We start from the raw sequence: 21,026 nt of genomic DNA, 5'->3' as shown, positions 1-21,026 counted from the left end.
TTGCGTCGCGAGTGTGCACGCAAACGGGAATGGCGTTCAGAAAATGCACTTCACAATATTGGCGTTTTATTGAATATCTTTTGTATATTCTTCTTTGTATACATATATGCGTGTGCGCGCGGCACACGTATCACAATTCTCAAGCATACGTACGCGCACACGCATCCAAAGTGATCCGCGATTTTTGTTTAAACGGAACAGATTGACTATGAACGTCGATATAACGTACGCACGGAACATGCAGCAGAATACTCGCATCTCTGTTACGACATTCGCAAAATACTCCATTGGTTTACTGATATCCGTCCTTCCCTCCTCCGCGAAACGAGGGCGTGTTCTCTTGGCAAAAAAATAAATCCCTTTCTTTCTCCGTCATCCCTATCGGGTTCTCTTTGTTTTCTCTTTTTTTTTTGTTTCTTAGTAACTCTGTGCCGCCGTCAGCAGTCGTAGCACTCATTTACTCGCAGCTTTACAACGTTATAATTTACCATTACTCGTATGTATATATTTATAATATGTATATGTATATTTTTATGTATATATGTATAGTGACCTCCTTCGCGCTACGGGTCTCTGCTGTGTATGCACGCTGCGACGCTAAATTATGTATAATATGTATACGCAATGTACACGTGTGTGGTATATACACACATACACGCTTCCACCACTGTGTATTGACGTTATATACATACATACGCGCACACACACTCTCACTCTTCGGAGTGAAACATTTTTTTTTTTATCTCTGTCATTTTACATGCGATTTTGTTCAGAAAGGGGACACGTTTGCGATCAGGATATCTCGTAAAACTCGACAAAGGAAGCAACGTTGGTTCGCTAAAATATTAACCATCTTTTATTCGGTAATTTCTCTCTGGAATAACGAAAAAAAAAAAAATAAAATTGTATCGCGATTAATCTTTAGATTTTTTTAATGTCACGTGACAAGATTTAATTAACAAGAAATGTACGCAAACGTGCTCTCTCGTTTTTCTTAGTGGCTCGTCCGTACGATTAATTCAACATACACGGTATACAGTTGGCTAATATACGATTACGATAGACACACAGTGTGTTGCTGTTGTGGGTTGCTTTTGTTGCTTGTGAAACGCGGGAATGATTAGTTTGGTTGCTGATTGCCCCCTAAGTTTTTAAGATTGAGAAATGGGGAGAGAATTACTTCCACGGAAGTGGCGATTTAGGCGACAGTACAATTAGTAGTGTAAAATTCATTGGTCCAGAGAGTTGTGTGTGTATACGTGTGTTTCGAGGGGTCCTTATCTTCCCCTTATCGCTCCGGGCCCTTTGTTTTGATTCCCTGACTTTTCTGTTTGCTCTAGACAGTCACCCCTTTCGTCTCGTACGACGGCTCGAACGAATGTTCCGATATTTCGAACGATGGATATGTTTTTCTTTCGTTTTTCCCCTCGAAAAATGGGACGAGTGAGCTAGATGAATACGATTTTTCTTTTTTTCAGTTTTTTCTCTTTTCTTTTTTCGTGTCTGGTACTCGTACCACGAATCGATACGTAATCGGAGAACAGGTTTCTTGATCGATGTACGATTGATATCATTGGCCGATGTCTTAACATCGTATTTTTATGCAACGTGAAAACAATGTTCGAAACGATTTTGTACCTCGATCGACTAGGTTAGACCAAAAATTACCGAGTAATCGTTACTCGATGGAGGAAAACGATCCAATCAATTGCGAATTAATTACGATAGTGTTTAAAAAATAATAAAAAAAGATATTTTCCTCTGGAGAAATCGCGAGGATGAATTGATCGTGTTTCGATCGAAAGGATGCTGATAGTGTAAAAAATGTGTTTAGAATATCGTTTCGCGGATTGCGCAGGAAAGATTCGAGTCTTGTACGTATTTCGTGTTTGCAAGTGAAATACACGATAGATATACGTGTGATTGACACATATTCTCGATTAAAAAATTGCAAAATGAAACACTGAAACAATTTAACAATAAAAAATAAAAAGAGGAAACAATTTTCTCAAATATTGAAATTAGACATTATACTCTAATGTTTTCGAATAATTCTAAATAATGGGGAATCGATAAACTCAATCAATAGAAGAAATCATAAATACACGGTGCAACATAATTTTAGGTACAATTGAAAGTCTAATGATTCCTTTTTCAAAAATAAGTCGAAAGCGTAAAGTAAAATTTCTTTGTTTAAGGCTTCGAGAAAAACGACTTTGAACCTTGTTTGGAGAGTGTTTGAAGCATATAATACAAATGTAAATATTAGGTTAATTTCGTTGATAAGATTGGGAAAAGAAAATGTTTGCCACGATTTCAACTTATATTTGGACAAGGAATCGTCTCTATTTCAATCCTACCAGAAATTACGTCCGATAATTAGTTAACAAAATCTGAAACCGAATTTGTATCGGATACAAGATGAGAACGATTGTGTTTTTCTACGTTTCTACATATTTTTGTTTTTGGTACAAGTAGCTGTCTATACGTGTACAACAGGCTATACTTGAACGACATAGCATGAAGTTTCGATTTTTCCAAGTAGCTGACACTGATTCTGTCGTTTTCGACATTACTCTTTTTTTCAATAAAGAATCTATGCATTCGAAACACGAACCTAACCTTTCTTCTGTATTCGTTTATTAAAGTTCGTTCCTTCCCGCTATGTCGTATCGAGACGTACAATCGTGTCTTAGCGACGATTATCAACAACGACAACAACAATATCTATGTAGCTAAACACTGAAAAACATCGAGTTTTTTTTTTTATGCGTGTTCAATCCCTGCGATCAGTCTGAATCTAATTGACAATGTGTATACCAAAGGTCTTCGTCTCGACATGTAATTTGTTGCTTTGTCTTCATCGTTATTTTACGTTCTTTTTTTTTCTTGTTAGTACACTAACATCCACTAATATAACTACGAATATACATATACTTTTGCGATTACATTAGTTTTCGTGTGAGCTTACTTTGCTTGCAGCAGAGATTCTTACTTTCTCTATTCCTACATTTTCGTACACGAACGCAGAAAGCTATACGCTTATATTGATTGTTTTTCTATGTTTAACAGTTATAGTAATTAATTTCAACGTGTTCAGGATAGATGAGCACACTGCAATTCCCATTTCCAATAGTCAAGGAACAATTTGTCGAAAATCGGCCTTCGACCATTCGAACCTTTTGACTGTCTGTTCATTAATACCATTGTCGCCTCTATCAATATATATTTATAACAAAATATAACTTAATTTTTACGAACCTACATAGAAGAACCTAAATTCCTAGTGATCAGAATTTTGAGGTTAAAACTAGGTCTTTCCCAAATTAACGAAGATGCTGCTTTAGCCAAATAAATTATTAATTTTTCTTTTTACATATTTGAACGTTTCTCCAAGTTCAGAAATTTTGTAAACTAATTCTGTAGAATCTAATGTCTAGTTTTCTTGTTCAAAGTTTAAACCTTTGATATTTTTGTATTTTGTATTACACTGAAAGCTGTTTCTTAGTTTTTTTTTTTTATTGCGAGCAGAGTAGTTGGAGCTGCAGAAAAAGTAAAAAAAAAAATGTGATCCTTTACAAGGAAGTCTGACTGCAAGGTTATCATGCTCAAACAGTTTAGAATCATCTTCGAACAGTTCGAAACACACATTAAAAAAGTATCATCGATCTTGGCTGACCAAATTTTTGCACCTCGTGATATGCTTTGCAAGATCAATTCTTTTCTAACAGTGGTCTCGTTTTCTTTTTTTTTTTTTATATCAGAGCATTGAAAAGATCGTCAGGTAACTTGCAGCGTTCGAGCTCGCGCATAACATGTCGCAATTGATCGTACAGGAAATATCGTCGTTAATTACGATTAGAATCTCTTTTCGATTTCACGTGACATGCTTAATATACGTCTACATTTGTTTTTGTAGAGGCAGTTGCGTATACTTTAGATTAGACGACACCTAGTGTGTTGGAAATGCTCCTACATACAGTACAGAATACGCTTTGTTCAGAAGAAGAAAAAGAATCCTTCCAAGGCAGTTGACAAGAGCATGACGATAATTATTTTGTCGTAATGTTTACCTCTAATTCGACAGAATATAGCAATTCAAATTTAAAAGTTCTTTTCGCTTGAAAATATTACAACACAACCACGGAAACACAGAAAAACAAGAGACGAACGAAAAATTATTTTTTCAGACACACATAATCGATCTTTTTTTTATTTCGTTATAATGTACATTTATTCCGTGGTCGTCGACACGAAGGCGAGAATTGTGACTCCTTTTCTAAAAAAAAAAAACCCAGAAAAGAAAAGAAAAATCGCCCCGGTCAAGCATCTCGGTTTTCTATTCCCTTTTGCATTTGAATTTGTATTGTCTTGGCTCTTTTAATCGAGATTCCACGAGTTCATCGGTGTGAGGTGAACGATCGCTCTACCGCGAAAGGATAAGCACTGTTACAGAGTAACACACATACTAGAAGCGACTCGATACATCGTTTAGGAGTTTTTTTTACCTCATTAGTATCACAAGAGTACGCCTAGACGCCTAATTTAAAGTCCTAGACAATGCTACGATCGATACGCGCGCGCGCGCGTCGCATTTAGTGTATCAACGTACTCGAAAACTAACCTAAACAAGCTGGTAATAAGCTACGTTTAAATACATTTTGTGCTTTCCTCCACTCTTTTTCTTTTTCTGTTTGAAACCGTGCTCCATGGAATTTTCTACTGTCTGGCAATGTTTCTTTTTTTTTTTTTTTTATTTATTTTTTTGTAAGTGCGTTTCATAACCAGTGCACCGGATACTCCTGTCTCGTTTAAATCTACGATTCTCTCGATCCGTTCACAACGTCTCGATCTTTCGAGACATTTTCTATCGTTTGCATCGCGCGCTGCTTTTTTTAAGCCTTTCCCTTGATAACATCGATAATCATGATCGAGACATTCTTTTCTTTTTATCACCGACGAACACGTTTTAAAAAAAGCAGCCCTAGAAATACGAAGTTCGAAAATCGTAGAAACGACACAAGTTAGAAACTGTTCCTAGTAAAATGGAAGGAATGGCAACGGTATACTCGCTACGGTATAAAAGGGCGTGTTCATCTTTCGTTTTATTTTTTTTTTTTCATCTTTTCGACGTAACATCTCGTTGTGGAGCCGCTAGAAAATCGTTCTCGAGGGAAAAATCAATTTATAAAATCGATTATCAAAACTTCCTCTCCTAGTAGCGTTCGTTCTACTAAATAATTGTACAATCTCTCGACACTAGGCTAGTCCCCTCACCTTTTGACAACGGAAATCTGTGTTTTACAAAGTGGTAGAAACGGTGGGCGACACAGTCAATTGATCCTAATACAATATAGAGACTATAAGCTCGTGAACAGTCTCGTGGTCGTATGTGAATTAACAATTTCATAGCGGATAATCAGAGCCGAGTGAAATTTTATTGTTACACGATACCGAGAATAGAAATCAACTGTTCCTTCCTCTTTCTTTTTGATGGATGAACTAGATCGACCTTGCATCGTACCCACCAAAAACCCAATACCACGACAAACATATTCCTCTTATTGTCTGCATCTGCATAAAAATCGAGATGTTTGTTCGTAATTGTACGATCATTGTGTAGAGCTTTTCTTCGGCTCTGATTAGACGCAGGACTTCTACAGCTGGGATTGTACCGTGTTCTAGCAGAAGGAGAGAAAGAGAGCGAAGCGAGGCACAGGCGTGTGTGTTCGTTGTGGTCACTCGAGGCTCAAGAAGCACGTTTGTCACCGTTTATCAAAGAATATCAGCCACCGCTGACAGTTTAATCGCAATTCTCACTCGATCCTCTCTTAGTTCACGTATCAGCGTAAATGATCAGTACGAACCCTTTTCCTCCTCTAAAGCTTACTTGTTCTCAGATCTTGGATCGTTTACATCGGGCTGCGATCACGCTTCCAGAGTATCGTTTAGTGTTTGCTTGTATAATTGTGTATACGGTGTGTATATGTAGCCGGCATGTCCTTCCAAGATATACGTGAGACGAGCTACACAGGTGGTGGTTCAGCAACGTTTTGTTTTCTTCATTAGCGTACAATAGCTGCTTCTTTAAAATTAACTGTACCGTTAACACGATTGGTAATACATATATTTACATTTACTATCTACAATTATCTACACATCAACAAACGGTTAGTTTAAACATTTCTCATGATGTCGTGTGTTTTCTTTCATCTTCGTAATTATCACCGTCCCAACTCTGAACATGATTCTATCATTTCTTCATACGTACCGCATCTCTCTCGTCGTCATTCCACCAAGTTCGTCCGATCCATTCACGCTACACACATTCTCTCCCAGTATTGTTTGCGATCACATCGACCATCAACGATCGTAATTCTCGCGACTAGTTCGAAACGACGACCATCGGGCAACGAATTTATACATGGCCGTCGTCGTCGATACTTCTGATAATCATGAACGACACGCGATCGTAAAACCAGACTTTGTAACGATTCATTCAACGAAAACACGTATATATATGCGTGTGTGTATATATATATATATAAAAAATAAAATAAATACGACAACTTAATATAGAAAAACAAATAGGACAGGCTAAACGATAATCAATAATTATTATATAATAGTCCGTGGGTCAATGATCTGGCCAGACGTTGCAAATATCGCATCGTCGGCATTATTTTTTTTTTCTTCATCAAAAAAGCTTCCCCCACCATCCCCCTTCTTTATGGGGGTTTCGTTCCTCGTACAGAATCACAACTCTTCCATTAATCTCTATACACTGACAGTTCTATGTACCTCGGTCCGTTAGAAACTATCAGTAGTGGATCGAGCCAGCCGGTATATAAACCCGTTAATCGATTTAATCTCCTCTGGTAATGTCTCTTAGAAATTGTAGTCTTCCTGTGATCTCTCCTGGGGACGATATACCTCCACGAGACTATCGAGTTCAGGTCAAATTAGGCTGTGGCGAGGGCGTAGTCCTGGACAACGTGTAGGAGGAGGCCGTGTCCTATATGAACGCCCAACATTCCAGTGTTTTCACAACGAAATCTTCGCGCGGCGCCAAAGGCTCGTTTCCGTACGTGCTGCAGGATTGCGTCCTGCCTTGGTACAGGTCGCCATCCAGCCACAATCCAAACTTGCCACTGTAACATTAAACGTATTTCGTTTGTATTAGTACAAGTGCATAGGTTATGCTCGTAAAGGGACGGTCAAGTACTTGATAATCGTTTTATATTTTTTTATCTTCAGAAACACAAACAGAGTACTTACTCCCCAGCACCTATGGCAAGACTCTCATTGTTGCCTTTGATGAAGTATAAGTTATCTCCAGACCAGTTGAATGCTTGGAACCTGGGCGTAAACCTGAAGAGTAGGGACTCCCCAGTCCCATAGAAATGGTCGCTAACGTGCAAAGCGCATGAGGTCAACGCTCCAAACACCTGTAACCACAGAAAATTATGATTTGCGCGTTAATACACGTTAAATTAAAGAACGGGGCTTTTCAACAAACACTGATGACTCGACTAGATAACGTTACAGTTGCTGAACTCTGCTCTTTCACGTTCGACTACAAAGACCCAGGATCTATAGTAAATTTCGAAGCACCGTGACATACTCCTCCCGCACAGCCACGGAAACCTTTGTCTATTCAGTATTCAGTTCGTTGTACTCTACGAAACAGTAATAACTTCCGTACGCTTCGGCGCATCCAGAGAGCACGAACTCGAAATTCGAAAACAAAGGGTATCCTCCACTCCAAACACTCGTACGTAATTGGAATCAACGTCACATTCAACGGGCGGGAATGATGACGATGGGTTGGGGTAATCAACTCTGAAGCAGAGTAGCTTGAAAAGGGAAGAACTGAACGGTACAATAACGATTCTACTGCACCGGTCGTGGTTAACACGTTCGACCACAGACGAGGTATACGAGCAGATCTTACATCAACTATATTTTTTCGCCCCATTTCTTTGGGTCTCTACAGCCCCGTTTACCATTTTTACACATTATATTTTCGAATATTTTTCTCGAAAGTGAATCCTTTGCAACTTTTTTGCAGATATAAATAAATGTATGATTCTCACGTTGTCTTCGGTGTCCTCGATGACCAACAGGATCGGACTCTCTACTTTGGCCATCTTCCTGTACATGCTGTTGAGACTGAATCCGTGTTGGCTGGTGCTGAATACCAGGGTCCAGAGGTACCCTTCCGCCCTGGCGGGCAAGTGCCGACAGAGCTGTTCCCTGTGTTCATCGCTGAGGATCTCAGTGGTGCCAACCAAATCTGGCACGATCACGTCATTGTCCAAAGAGATGGCACTGTTGGCGTACAGGGCTCGCCTGAGCTCCTCGCTCATGGACAGCACCTGCGAATGGAGAAGTAGGTTATTAAAATGGCCTCGGAGACAGAGAACAGTTTCAGGGTGTATTTTGAGAACAGAGTCTACTAGTTTAGGGACGATTACTGAGCTCATCGTGTCAATGGACGTTCTTGGGAGCCTGGATGCCAAACGGTGGACATTTATCGATGGATATCTATGAACTACCAAAGACAGTGAAACCTCTACGAACGACGATTCTCTTTGGTCATCAACCGATGTACTCAAGACCAATGTCTACTTACCCAACGAGCTACGAAACAAACAATACAATTAGAACTAGTACACCGAACACAGTTTTCTCAGCAGAGGTTCCACTGTACAAAATATTTTTCAACGATGTACTCAGTGATCTTAGTCAATCTCATATGTTACGGTTCTAGGTGTCGAGGACAGTACTGGTTGCAACTATGAGGTATTCCATTGGTTCTCTAAACCTAATTCTAGATCTAACACAGCCAACACAGACTACTGTATGCATTCAAGTGTCGTGTTGTAATTATTGACGTTGTCTCAATGTTGAAAGCTTCGTGTTTCTTTGGGGGGTGTAATGAATATGTAAACGGAGAAGAATGCGTCCTCCATTATAAATGTTCCCGACTAATTATGCACATCTCGTAGACCCTTGACCTTTCTCGGATAGTCCACACAAAAGATTACGCAAACATTTTGGTATTTTTACCGTGCAACATTGTCCACCACGCTATTGAATGTAAATGTGGCGGCAAGATCTCAAGTTTCCTCAAATATCTTTTTTATTCTTTTTAACCCGAGACGTAGACAGTCGGTGGAAAGTTTGCAACAAACTGTCGCCCCCACTCTAATTAAGCGATACATTAAGCTCACGTGCGGCGTGTTGTTGTTCATTCGACCAATGCAAATGCGCACGTGGTGAATCACGTTCGTGCACCTGCCCCGAACGACATAACAATTTCACGCGATCTTCTCCCGCGGGATTAAGAGGAGAAAACACCATCCTGTTGCTTCGTTACGGCTTTGCATCTCATTCATTAATATTACGAAATCTACATAACTCATTAGCAGAGCGGGATTTTCCTATCTCCGAGCTCAGCCGTTGGAATTACGAACTTAATTCCGAATTAAAAAATTAGAACGGTTCCTTAAAAACTCAGCGTGTCAAAAGTTGATTCTTGCATGTCCATTTAAAACCCTTTAGCCCTTACTGTGCGGAAATTCTGTAGTCGTATCTATTCAACAAGTCACGTGATGATTCTCCATAAAATTGGCGTCCATACTCGCTACACCGTGCGAAGTTTTAAGAAACCTTTCGATTTTCAAAGGATACTTTAATTCAGAACTTGTAATACGACTTCCACGAACGAAGAAATCAATTCTGCAAAAACGGAGAACGGAATCTCGGAAACGATTCAAGGATTACACGTTTATTAATATCACCGTCACTGTGTTAAGAGGATCGTACTTTTTCTGACAAATTCTTGAAATAAACGCGTCGCAGAGAATGAATCGATTAAACATGCCGTATCCTTCGCTAATAGTATAATGGCATCGTTAAGTCGTATCGTTATTCGTCTGCTTAATTATTAATTTGCACGGTGATCTCATTTGCTTTTATCGGATGTACAAACACTGTTGCTCGACGCAGAGAAAAAAGTTTGTTAACAAAAGAAATTACGTAACCGTGTACAGCAAACACGTGGTGTAAATATACTATAAAAAAAGAGGAGGTGGGTTCGTCGCGTGATAACACCAAATATTGGTAAAATGTTCCTTAATTACAGAGTCGGTGTTTTCTTATCAAACAAATTTTAAATTTGTATCGATGATTGGAGTGAAATTTAATATTAGCAGAACTACTAGTTACGAATACGATGCATATTAGCATTAAAGAGAAACAAATTATGTAACGCTGACAATAAAAGAACGTTCGTTCAGTCGTGATTTTATGTTATTTTTTACGACTAATCGATAAACCATAAATTTTATTTTACAATTAATGTTCGCGTGAACTCTGGCACTAGCATTTAACGTTTTTACTGATGCTGCAGAGATACTTAATTGGACGCAAATTTTCATTACAGTAGGTCTTCTGTGTCATAAGTGATGTGATATTAATGAATTAACTTTTTGGCTGCAAATCGATATCGCGAACGTAATACTAGAATTTTATTTTTCAATAATGATATTACGTTCGCAGACTGCACGCGAAGGTCGTTGCAGTCGCTTTGAGGTTAGGTTTGTAAACAGCACTTCAGCTGCTCCTCGTCCGTCTGCGTAGTTTATTTTCCCGCATCTCATCGCTCACAGGAAACGAATATTTAGTGTGCATATATAATACCAAAACTTTGCTTAATAAAAAAAATTGATTAACCCATCTGTTGGTCAATATACGAGACAGATTGGATGTTTCGAGAATGAATCTGTACGCGGGAAAATGCACCGATCGGGTCGAAGGAACAAAAATTCTTATCTGTATACTAATTTCAAGTACTGTTTGTACAAGACAAACCTGACATTTTTTCATGTATTTAAAAAGCAAATAAAGTTCCGTTTCTTGTTCTCAAATTACTTAACCCACCCATTGTGCTGCGTTGACAAACAACCAACCAGACGCCGCGAGTGTTCGTTTCTCCTATGCAGTCAGTAAAGTGTCGAGAGCATTAATTTCAATACAGCCAATCGCGGTTCATCGACGAGTTACGGTCGATCATATTCGCGGGCAGACGTAGAGATACGTTGTCAATGGCGATCTCCTTTTTACTAAGAAAGAAGATAAACCGCGACTGTTTTCGCCGGTATTTACAAATAAGACGCGTTCACCCTGGTTTTTGCGCAGATATACATCAATTGAAGCGAGGTCGCGTCAATTAAAACGTTCAGCATCGTCTGAACGATATCAAGGAGCCAATCCAGCGACTCCAGCAGGGCCGTCACAAGGAAAGAGCAAAAAGGTCGCGTGCCCCCAGACGCCACGTTATGAATATTAAAAAATTAGTTCACCTGTTGTGATGCTAAACTTGTGGGAGGGTTATTGTCTGTAGAGTTGATTATTCAGATACTTTGTTTGTCACCTATATCGCACGAAATTCTGTCCAATCCTGCTTCTTCATTTTTATGTAATAGGAAAGTTCGTCGGGGACTGCATGAATGCGAAATTGACTCGGCGAAGGGAATTTTAAAATTGCATGCAAATGGTAGATGCGAGCGACGCATTGAGGCGACGTGGCTTCTGTCGCGTAGTCGGAGAATATGTATATCGCAGCCTGAGTGAGGTTAAGTTAGGCGAACGACACGTTTTCGTGACCCAGAACCGAGCATCAAATTTCTTTAAGGCTCGTTTTCACGTGGCAGTAGAAGTCGCGACCTCTAGTTCCTCGATGAACTAAAGAATGTAAGAAAATACACAAGGTGTTCGGCTACTCCTGGGAAAAATTTTAACGGCGGATTCTAGAGGCCAAAATAAAACGAAAATCAAGAATACCAATTTGTTGATGGAGGCTTCGTTAAAAAGTTATTAACGTTTAAAGTTCTACCAGTACTGAATTTTTTTCTCGAAAATGCGCAAGATTTCGGGGGTATGTGTAATGACCAAAAATTATTGCAATTGACCTCCGCAGCCGAAAATAATTTTTCTAAGACGATTTGAAATTTTTTTTTTTCGTTGAAAAATTTAGGCGCCAAATTAGATTTTCGGTAAGGAATTTTTTTCTCGAAACTGCGTAGGATTTCGGGGGTATGTGTAATGACAAAAAATGATTGTAATCGACCCCTGCAACCGAAAATAATTTTTGTAAAACGATTTGAAAGTTTCTTTTTCGTCGAAAAATTTAGGCGCCAAATTAGATTTTCGGTAAGGAATTTTTTTCTCGAAACTGCGTAGGATTTCGGGGGTATGTGTAATGACCAAAAATGATTGTAATTGACCCGCGCAACCGAAAATAATTTTTTTAGAATGATTTGAAAAATTTTTTTTCTGTCGAAAAATTTCACACCTTCTCGAATTTTTTTCTAGAAAGTGGATAGGAATTCGAGGGTATGTCTAATGACCAAAAATGATTGTAATTGACCCCTGTAACTGAATATAATTTTTCCAGAACGATTTGAAATTTTTAATTTAATTGTTAATAACTTTTTAACGAAGCCTCTATCAACAAATTGGTATTCTTGATTTTCGTCTTATTTTGGCCTCTAGAATCCCCCATTAAAATTTTCCCGAGGGGTGGCCGAACACCCTGTATATCACAGTTCGTTCTATTGGAATGATATTAAAATTGAAAATAATTTAACTGAATTTCTAGACGCACGTGCAGTATCAGTAATGGCCGTGCAAGAGAACATCAATCAAGAGAACCGATTACCGGGGCGTGTATCGACGTAAACGTACCGAAAGGTTAAAAAGGAAATTTTATCTGGAGAATTTCATCCAATTTTTATGGAATAAATCTGCAATCTGCATACGTGTTTGCCTTGTCCGAAGAAAAATAAAGGACGCACGCGAGGGGAACGAACTTATACTCTCTCAATACGCTTTTGCAACAATTTGAACGAGCACATCGACACGATCGTGGCCTCGAACGTCACGCATCGCTTTTTATCGCAACAGCTTCCTTGACCTGTCGCACTCGCCACCCTGTATCTCGACATTCACGGAGAAAAAGTCAGCAATAACATTCGATACGCAAAAAGAAGAAAACTTTTGGACGTTACTCCGTCGAAGATAATATACCAGGTGTAACGGTATAGAATGCAATCTCCTCGTAAACAATAAAAAAAAACTTCACGCTCGGTCGGGCGTGACCAAGTATCCGGCATTGATGCATCGACCACACAAATAACTATTCTCCGATTGTGGTTGTTTCTTTGTGAAAACGAGTTTGTCATTGTCGTACTGTTCTGGCGAAATTTGTTAATGGAACGATAGAATATACTTTGTTATTAATACTAAGTTTACCAAACCATTTAAAATTACACGTCTTACAGGGCAAAAAAGTTTTCATACATATGGGTATAGTGATTATAGTAAGGTGTACGAAATTCTCCGGTTCATTGGGAAACATGTTGTTAGACGAATCACACCGATGAACCGGTTCAACAACGTTAGGTACTGAATAATAATAATAAGCAATTAATGAAAATGAAAGTACTCGTTGATTAATTGGAAACCTTTTTTAATCCTAATTATTGTACCGTTCAATGATTTCTATATGCAATTGCACTTTGTAGCTGGAAAAAGTCGACCCATGAGATAATAGGTCATTAAACGACACAAAAGTTTCTCTTTTCGATGTTATCCTATCTTTTATATAACCTACTTGCTACAATCGTTCCGTATGCTCGTAGATTTAATACACGATGATAAAAAGGTCATTTAAAAATTCTATTCGAACGTATGGAAACGTACGTCGTGTCTACATCTGATATTTCGAGCTCTAGAAAGTTTATTGTGTTATCGATAGTTTCTTCTTTTATTTCGATAAACATTTTGCATAATGGGACGTCGAGTTCCACGGATAGAGGGCACGTGTGCGAAGCAAAAACCAGTCTGTCTGAAAACGAGTTCGTGAGAATCGAAGAACAGTTATACGATGCCCTATGGACACAAATTGAAATACGTCCTCTGAATGTCTCCCGTAATGTTCAAGAAACAGGATTATACGAGCTGCATCGGCCAAGTTCGACGGAGAATTTATTTATCAATATAAGAAAAATAAAAAAAGGAGTTTTCGAAGACATTGGATTAACATATCCATATAAATTATTCAATATCGCTGTGCATACAATTTCTGTGTAATATCTTATGCATTGAGCAACCTTCGCGAATAAATGACGCAGTGATTCGGTTCACATTCTTCTTTTTCTTCATTTTTTTTTTTTTTTGTTTAAGCAATCAAAACAACTTTTTACCGTCGAGATTTTTTCCCGAGCTTGAGAAGTTTCAACAAATATCGAACGATAAAAGACACGTGAAATATTCGTTGTGCCTCGATAAATTGCATTAGCATGCAGTGACGTCGTTTTCCGTCGAGATGTATCGAACAAAATCGAACAAATTTCGAATACTCCCATGTCCAATGTTTGAATACCGAATTATCTCCATTAGTTAACCTGAATTTCAACCGCCTGGACGTGTGTCTAAAGGACGCTGAATTTTGTTATTTACATTCCGGAGCACAGGTGCGATTGAATCATTCATAGGGGCAAATTGTTTTCATCCACGGATCGTCGCGTGTGCGATTTCGATTTGAAATTTAAATTTCCCGGCTGATCCTCTTACGCTCTTATCGAGGTGTCTCGCGTGGACCTATCGATGGCATAACAAGATTTCTCTGCGGAGTAGCTGAAACCATCGATCAACATACGATATTCGAGGTCGTGGCAGGCAATCGAGATGCACGCTGCAAAAAAAATGCTTAAAATGACTTATTTATGCGAATGCAAACTCGGTCAGAACGATGCAATCCTCGTCGGTTGACCGATAATATTTACTTTAAACGACCATTAATACAATCTTTGATTAACGAAATTTCATTGCCTCACCGAGAGCATCCTGGACGAGTGTTGAAACACGTAATTAAGGGTTGGACAGGGATTGGCGATCATGGTGGCTCCGGTAGCGTTCTCTGCTAGAAACTCCACGATTAAAATTAAACAAATGTATAAAATGAACGTTTGGTCACCGTATCTTTCGAAACATAAACGAAACTCTAATTAACGACTCGTCTATCGACGGTGATTCGAATTAATCCAAGACACAGAAGATTTCGATAAACTGCGACCGAATTCCTCCCGTAGAACTAACTGACTCGATGATTCGCTCAGCACTGAGAGTCGAAGGAGACACTCGAACCGATCTCTACGAAACGACCATCGGGAAGTTCGTAAAAAGGACCTTTCGTCCAGTTTCCTCCCCCCCTTTTCAGCTTAATGTCAAGTACATGCGAATTCCACCGGGCGTGTATCTCGAGGGACTCGAAGCACGTGGCCTCGCGCGATTATTCTCGATCGACCTTCGATGCAACATCGTGCGATTCGACGATGAGACGTTAATAAGCCGCGGGAATCGACTCTCGAAGGCTCGTTTCTGGTTGTTAATCGGTTCCCGTGCTCCGTAAACCCTCGTCCTTAATTTCCAATTCCACGGAAACGAGATGCAACGATTGCGTCGATTCAGCGGCCATCGAAAGGGGAATAACTTGACCATAATCGTAAACATTAAGCGTACACGATGATATTATACCGGTAACAAATTTTTTTTTCTTTCAAAAATTACCGCATCGAATGATTTTTAAAACTATCCGCTCTACGAAGAAAGCATTTTACGTAAAAATTATGCGACATCGAAGGGATCGTATGGTCGAACGGGTTCTTTTTTCCGGGACAAAGTTATTTCAATCATTTCGAAAATGTTGTTCGGGCGTCGTTGATGGACGGTCGTAAACACGGCTGTTTAACGCGAGAGATTTCTCATCCCAGCGTTTTTCTCTACTAATCATTTGCATCTCTGAATATATACTCATAAAATTGCAAGTAACAACTATTACCGGCGAATTAATAGCACGATTCTTCTGCAATCTACGATGCAATCGCTCGGACTCGAATATGAATGTGGTCGATTACAATATGAATATCGACCGTACCAGTCGAGAGGAATCTCCGACTATCGAAGCTAAAAAAAAGCAAGATGGCGTTAAGGAATCAGTGAACACATGTTTTCTTTACCACAGCAATCGGCTGCATAACATTAGAGAATACGCGTACAAATATTTAAACTAATTTTTAATCAGCAAGGTATTTGTTGACGGAGGTTTCGTTAAAAAGTTATTAACAATTAAAAATCAAAAATTTCAAATCGTTCTGGAAAAATTATATTCAGTTACAGGGGGCAATTACAATCATTTTTGGTCATTAGACATACCCTCGAAATCCTACCCACTTTCTAGAAAAAAATTCGAGAAGGTGTGAAATTTTTCGACAGAAAAAAAATTTTTCAAATCATTCTAAAAAAATTATTTTCGGTTGCAGGGGTCGATTACAATCATTTTTTGTCATTACACATACCCTCGAAATCCTACCCACTTTCTAGAAAAAAATTCAGTATTGGTGGAACTTTAAACGTTAATAACTTTTTAACGAAGCCTCCACCAACAAATTGGTATTCTTGATTTTCGTCTTATTTTGGCCTCTAGTATCCCCCATTAAAATTTTTCCCACGGTTGGCCGGACACCCTGTATAAGAAAAGTAACTCTCCTAATGCATTACATGCCATTCGAACGCATAAAAAATGTGAATGATTATTTATCGGCTACCGCGAAGGAAAAATAGTACTAGATCGCGACGTCTGCACGATAGCCGCGACGACGTTAATTAAAATGTTAATTAAAGCAAACAGAGGGAATCATCGATTCGCCTTGATCGAGAACGGATAACTGAACACGCGTCGTTACGCTAATTACGCTTTACGGTTCAATTAGAAAATAGCAAAAATAAAATAATAAAACTGATTTTGGAAAATTATTTGTTCGTCGAGTATCCGAATACTTGGACGGTTCAAATATTTGCCGAATAAAAGTCGAATGTTATATTATTTTAATGTTACGAGAAATGTTTAAGAAAGTCTAAAGAATGTCTAAACAAATTAATTCCCAAGGTGAGATGTTAAAGAAACTAAATCTGGATAGAATCCATGAATTTCGATGAGGTTATAAAAATAAATGTCATGACAAATTTTAGGTTACGAAGCTTTCCAATTGTCTGGAAAAAATTCATTGATATTGGTCTGGCAAACAACCTGTTGAGGGATGGGTTAGGTCAACTATTAGGTTATTTATGCGCGAATTAAGTTAAAATTGGTACGTAATGGCTCAATTACCGCCATCTGTTGAAAGAAACGGGAAGACTTTGTTCGACCAAATTTAGGATTTTCTTGTTTCAGTATTTTTTTTTCTTCTCAAAATGGTTCTGTCCGTCGATTCATTTGTTTACTGAAAGTCGGTCGTTCAGGATTCGCGGATCGGTCCTTAAAAGGCATTAAAATCGGTCCCGAGAGCGCTTAAGATTCAAGGAGATCAGGAAACTGCATGCTTCGAAACGCGAAGGGTGACCATGCTCGTTATTGAAACGTACGCTCGTTACAGTCGTAAAAATTTTCAAAAAATTCGCAGCTTAAATTATTCGTCGATTGATAAATCATCAGTTTCGACTGTTAAATAAAATATACGTACCTATGCGTGTACCGACAACACGATCGAAAACGACTTTGGTTATTGGAGGTTAACTTTGGAAGACAATACGCAGGGCTTGAACGAATTGTTCGGAATATTCGTGATATTTTCTCGTTCGCTTTATTTTAACCCAGCATCTATGTAGGCTCACGTGAATTGAAACGTGTCCAAGTTCGAGCGTGTGCCAAAAGCGTATCGAAACGAAAATTTCACGACGCACCATTACCAGTCAGTCTCATCGTCGTTAACGTCGACGCGCGGAACGAACTGTAACTTATATTTGAAGAAGCGTATGAACGTGGGCGTAACCTTGCTTGTCCATATTAGACGACGAAAGGAAACTGCAGCCTTTACCGAAGAGGCAAGCTTGTACGACTCGAGGGACCAAACTTTTATTACTATTGTTATCATTGATTGTATTTAATATGCATAAGCTTGGTTACAAACGTTCGAATTAGCACTATAGCTGCCTAACCGTATGGAATGGATTCTACCCTTCTCGTAGTTTCGCCCCTCGCCCCTTACGCTGCACGACCCATTGATTCCCGTTATTATCCGCCCTCGGATAAACGAAACACTTGTCGTGTTTATGCAGTTAATGCCGCGAGTATGGTTGTTGCGTAACATCGGTGGGAGATTGGCCGTGCTCGAGCGGATCGTGTATCGAACGCAGCCAGATTCTGTGAAAGGTGGACCTAGGCGCGGCCAAGGACCGGTTGCAAGTAAACAAGCGAACCACTGCGCATTTTTCTGCCCGCCATGTCCGTTTAAATAATAGGTTGATGCATAAATAAGTTTTCATTATGAATATGAAAATGTCGTAATCGTAACAATTCTATTCGAATGGTATTAATCGACATTCATAAATAAGGAAAATATTTTTATCTACCCTAACACCAATTTATCGACAGATGTGCGAAACAATGGGGAAAATTATACTGCACGACTCGGTTACACATTAGTACCTCTCGTTAAAGCTATGGCGTTTGGATAGTCGTGGGAACAAACAGTGATTATCGTAAGAAAAATGCACACGATAAGGGGAAGTCAGATGTCGAAGAATACGTATCGTATATTGACCTACGTTGACAGATTTATGGGAATAGAAAAAGTGTTGAATGTCTTATGTAACTACCAACGTAGTTGTTAAACAATTATGATTTGTTGGCGACACATATTTGCGTCGATGATTCTTTAGATGTTTTGTTATTCTTCCGATACCGGATTTCATATGGTAAAAGTCTTTCTCGAGTACGTGATCGAGAAACAAAATTCTTAGGGGCTCGAGCGTGCGTCGAAGGAAGAAACGTTTCAAGAATGCTGCAACCTATTTTATCATTGAAAAACTGACGTTATTGTACAAATCTAAGTAATATTAATTTAACTACAGGAAGTAAAAATATTCGAAAAGCAACGTTACTTGAATTCTTTAGTTTTCTATTATCGAGAGTAAACAACACATTAGCGTTTCGTTAAGTCTGTATTTATTCCCAGCATTTGAATATTAAATCATTCGAATAATTTCAGCCCTACTTTAGTGATATCGTTCGATGGAAATATTCAGTAGACTCTGTTAAAAAATAACGCACAATCAAAGCGGAAAAATTCTATTTACCTTTGTCCTTTGTTTCAGAAACTTGGAGAGCTTCGTGATGGGGTTGGGAATCTTTGGTTTCGGCATTTTGACTAGACTAATTCGGTTCACTTTCTCTCGTCAGTCTCTCTTATTTTGTCACAGATTACCGTAATACGCGGTTTATATAACGTTCTGTTTCGCGTTTTAACACCGGTCGAAGACCTCGCTACGGCAGTGTTCGATCGTTCGAAACTTTCTAGAAGCTAACAGCAGTCCTATGAAAACGCTGAATTCAGCGATGGTGAAAATATTGTATATCGCACGAAAAGCCTCCTTCGACGTAAATTTTCCCCGGGATGACGAGCAATCAAATTTTTAAGCTTTCCGTATTCCAAGAAAAAATTTACAACGTATACGCTGCTTATCGCGTGGTTCTCTTTCAATGAACAGTTTCGTGCACGTGCACAAATCTTGTACGTGCGAAAAAACGTTCGCGACTATAAAAATAAACTTCGAACTATGCCGACTCGAGTTGTTTCTCGCGAGATACACCTTCGACTTCGACAAGCTTCGTTTGGTTTACGTGCATCGATTGCCGCGGGGCGCAAGATGTACGCTTCACTTCGACGAGGACTGAAGCAACACTGAAGCTTCACGCTTTCGGGGTGAATCTAATACGCGTTCATAGGGGAAAGGCGTAGTGGGGAGGGGGGCGGGGGTAGGGCGTACGGAGCACTGCACCGCGCATCCGACACTGCGCAGCACGTGGTAGCCGGCCGAACTGCCAGCACTGTTTTTTTTTTTTAATTTAGACGAACATGTGTTGCATTTCTGTTTTTCAACTGGGGCTGTTAACCCTTTCGTGGGTTTACAAACGTAACTGTTTCCCAAACTGTTCATTGTTCGAACAATGTTTCATTAGTAGGGAGTAATTTAGTTCTACTGCGAAGTTCTGACCGTTTTTTAAGTAAAAAAGTACAATAAATTGTTATACCGTTTATTGGTAATTGTAGGAGAACAGAAATAGAAACAACACGGTTATTTAACAATCCCATATTTCGTTTTTGTTTTCTGCTTTTACAATTTACTAACCAATTAATTCATTTCAAATTCCATATTTAGAAAGTTTGTACTCCTACTTTCACCGTATAGAAACCGAAGATTGATATTGTTATTATGTTTTACTTATTTATGGTTGAACGCGCTACTTTGCGACTCGAAGGAGAATTCTGCTTCCACCGATTAGTTTTAAATGAGGGTTTTGCAAAATTTGACAATGAATAGAGAGAGAGCTAAAGCTTTTATGGTGCTACCTCGTGCGCTACGTGACCAACGGTACGTGCAAACGGTCACGTCCGCTCTGAATGCAACAACAAATATTGCCTCCGTCAAACAAGTTTTCTGTTGCATGTTCAAACTCTATTCAGTCCCTGGACATATTTACCGTCTTTGTCTCGATTGATGATCATTTAAAGAGAAGTTAACTGCATGATTAGTTCCTAACTCAATTTAAGTTCATCGTGGCTACGACAATCTTCTGTTTTTCCCTCCTTTTCAAATTATTTTATGCCGTCCAGAGTACCAATTGAGGAAATCACGTGCTTCCGCACATATTTTAACCCGTTAAACAAGTACAGATCCGAATAAAGTTGTACGATACATTATTAATGAAAAAAATATTGCATAGAAATCTATGAATTTTGATCTGTTTCTCATGAAATGTTTTAATTCTGTAATTGAAATATTTTTATTTAACGCTGTGACGAGTAAACAGTTGTTCGTTTTATATAGATAAGAATTTTGTCTGTACTCTGGTTACGTGCAACACGCAATTTCTCGTTTCTATGTTCGACGTGTAT

At 38.9% G+C, this 21,026-nt stretch overlaps 1 protein-coding gene across 18 annotated transcripts in view; it reads right to left on the bottom strand.

The window, feature by feature from the left end:
- Positions 1–58: 58 nt before the first annotated feature.
- Positions 59–21,026, bottom strand: part of Mtd (TLD domain-containing protein mustard) — a 138,634-nt gene continuing 117,666 nt past the window's right edge. For 11 of the 18 annotated variants that reach the window (XM_076782135.1, XM_076782126.1, XM_076782129.1 and 8 more), the window contains 3 exons: positions 8,097–8,378; positions 7,279–7,448; positions 4,736–7,151 (listed from right to left, as the gene is read on the bottom strand). In XM_076782135.1, coding sequence (XP_076638250.1) covers positions 7,016–7,151; positions 7,279–7,448; positions 8,097–8,378 — 588 coding nt within the window. In that variant the 3' untranslated portion in view covers positions 4,736–7,015. Of the gene's footprint in view, positions 7,152–7,278; positions 7,449–8,096; positions 8,379–19,206; positions 19,819–21,026 lie in introns of those variants that run through there. The other 7 variants (XM_076782136.1, XM_076782139.1, XM_076782133.1 and 4 more) reach the window with 2 other exon arrangements.

Source organism: Colletes latitarsis, chromosome 14, assembly GCF_051014445.1.
Source record: "Colletes latitarsis isolate SP2378_abdomen chromosome 14, iyColLati1, whole genome shotgun sequence".
In the NCBI taxonomy this organism is placed as follows: Eukaryota; Metazoa; Arthropoda; class Insecta; order Hymenoptera; family Colletidae; genus Colletes; species Colletes latitarsis.
Note: the sequence above shows the minus strand (reverse complement) of the source record. Positions and strands in the feature narration are given on the sequence as shown.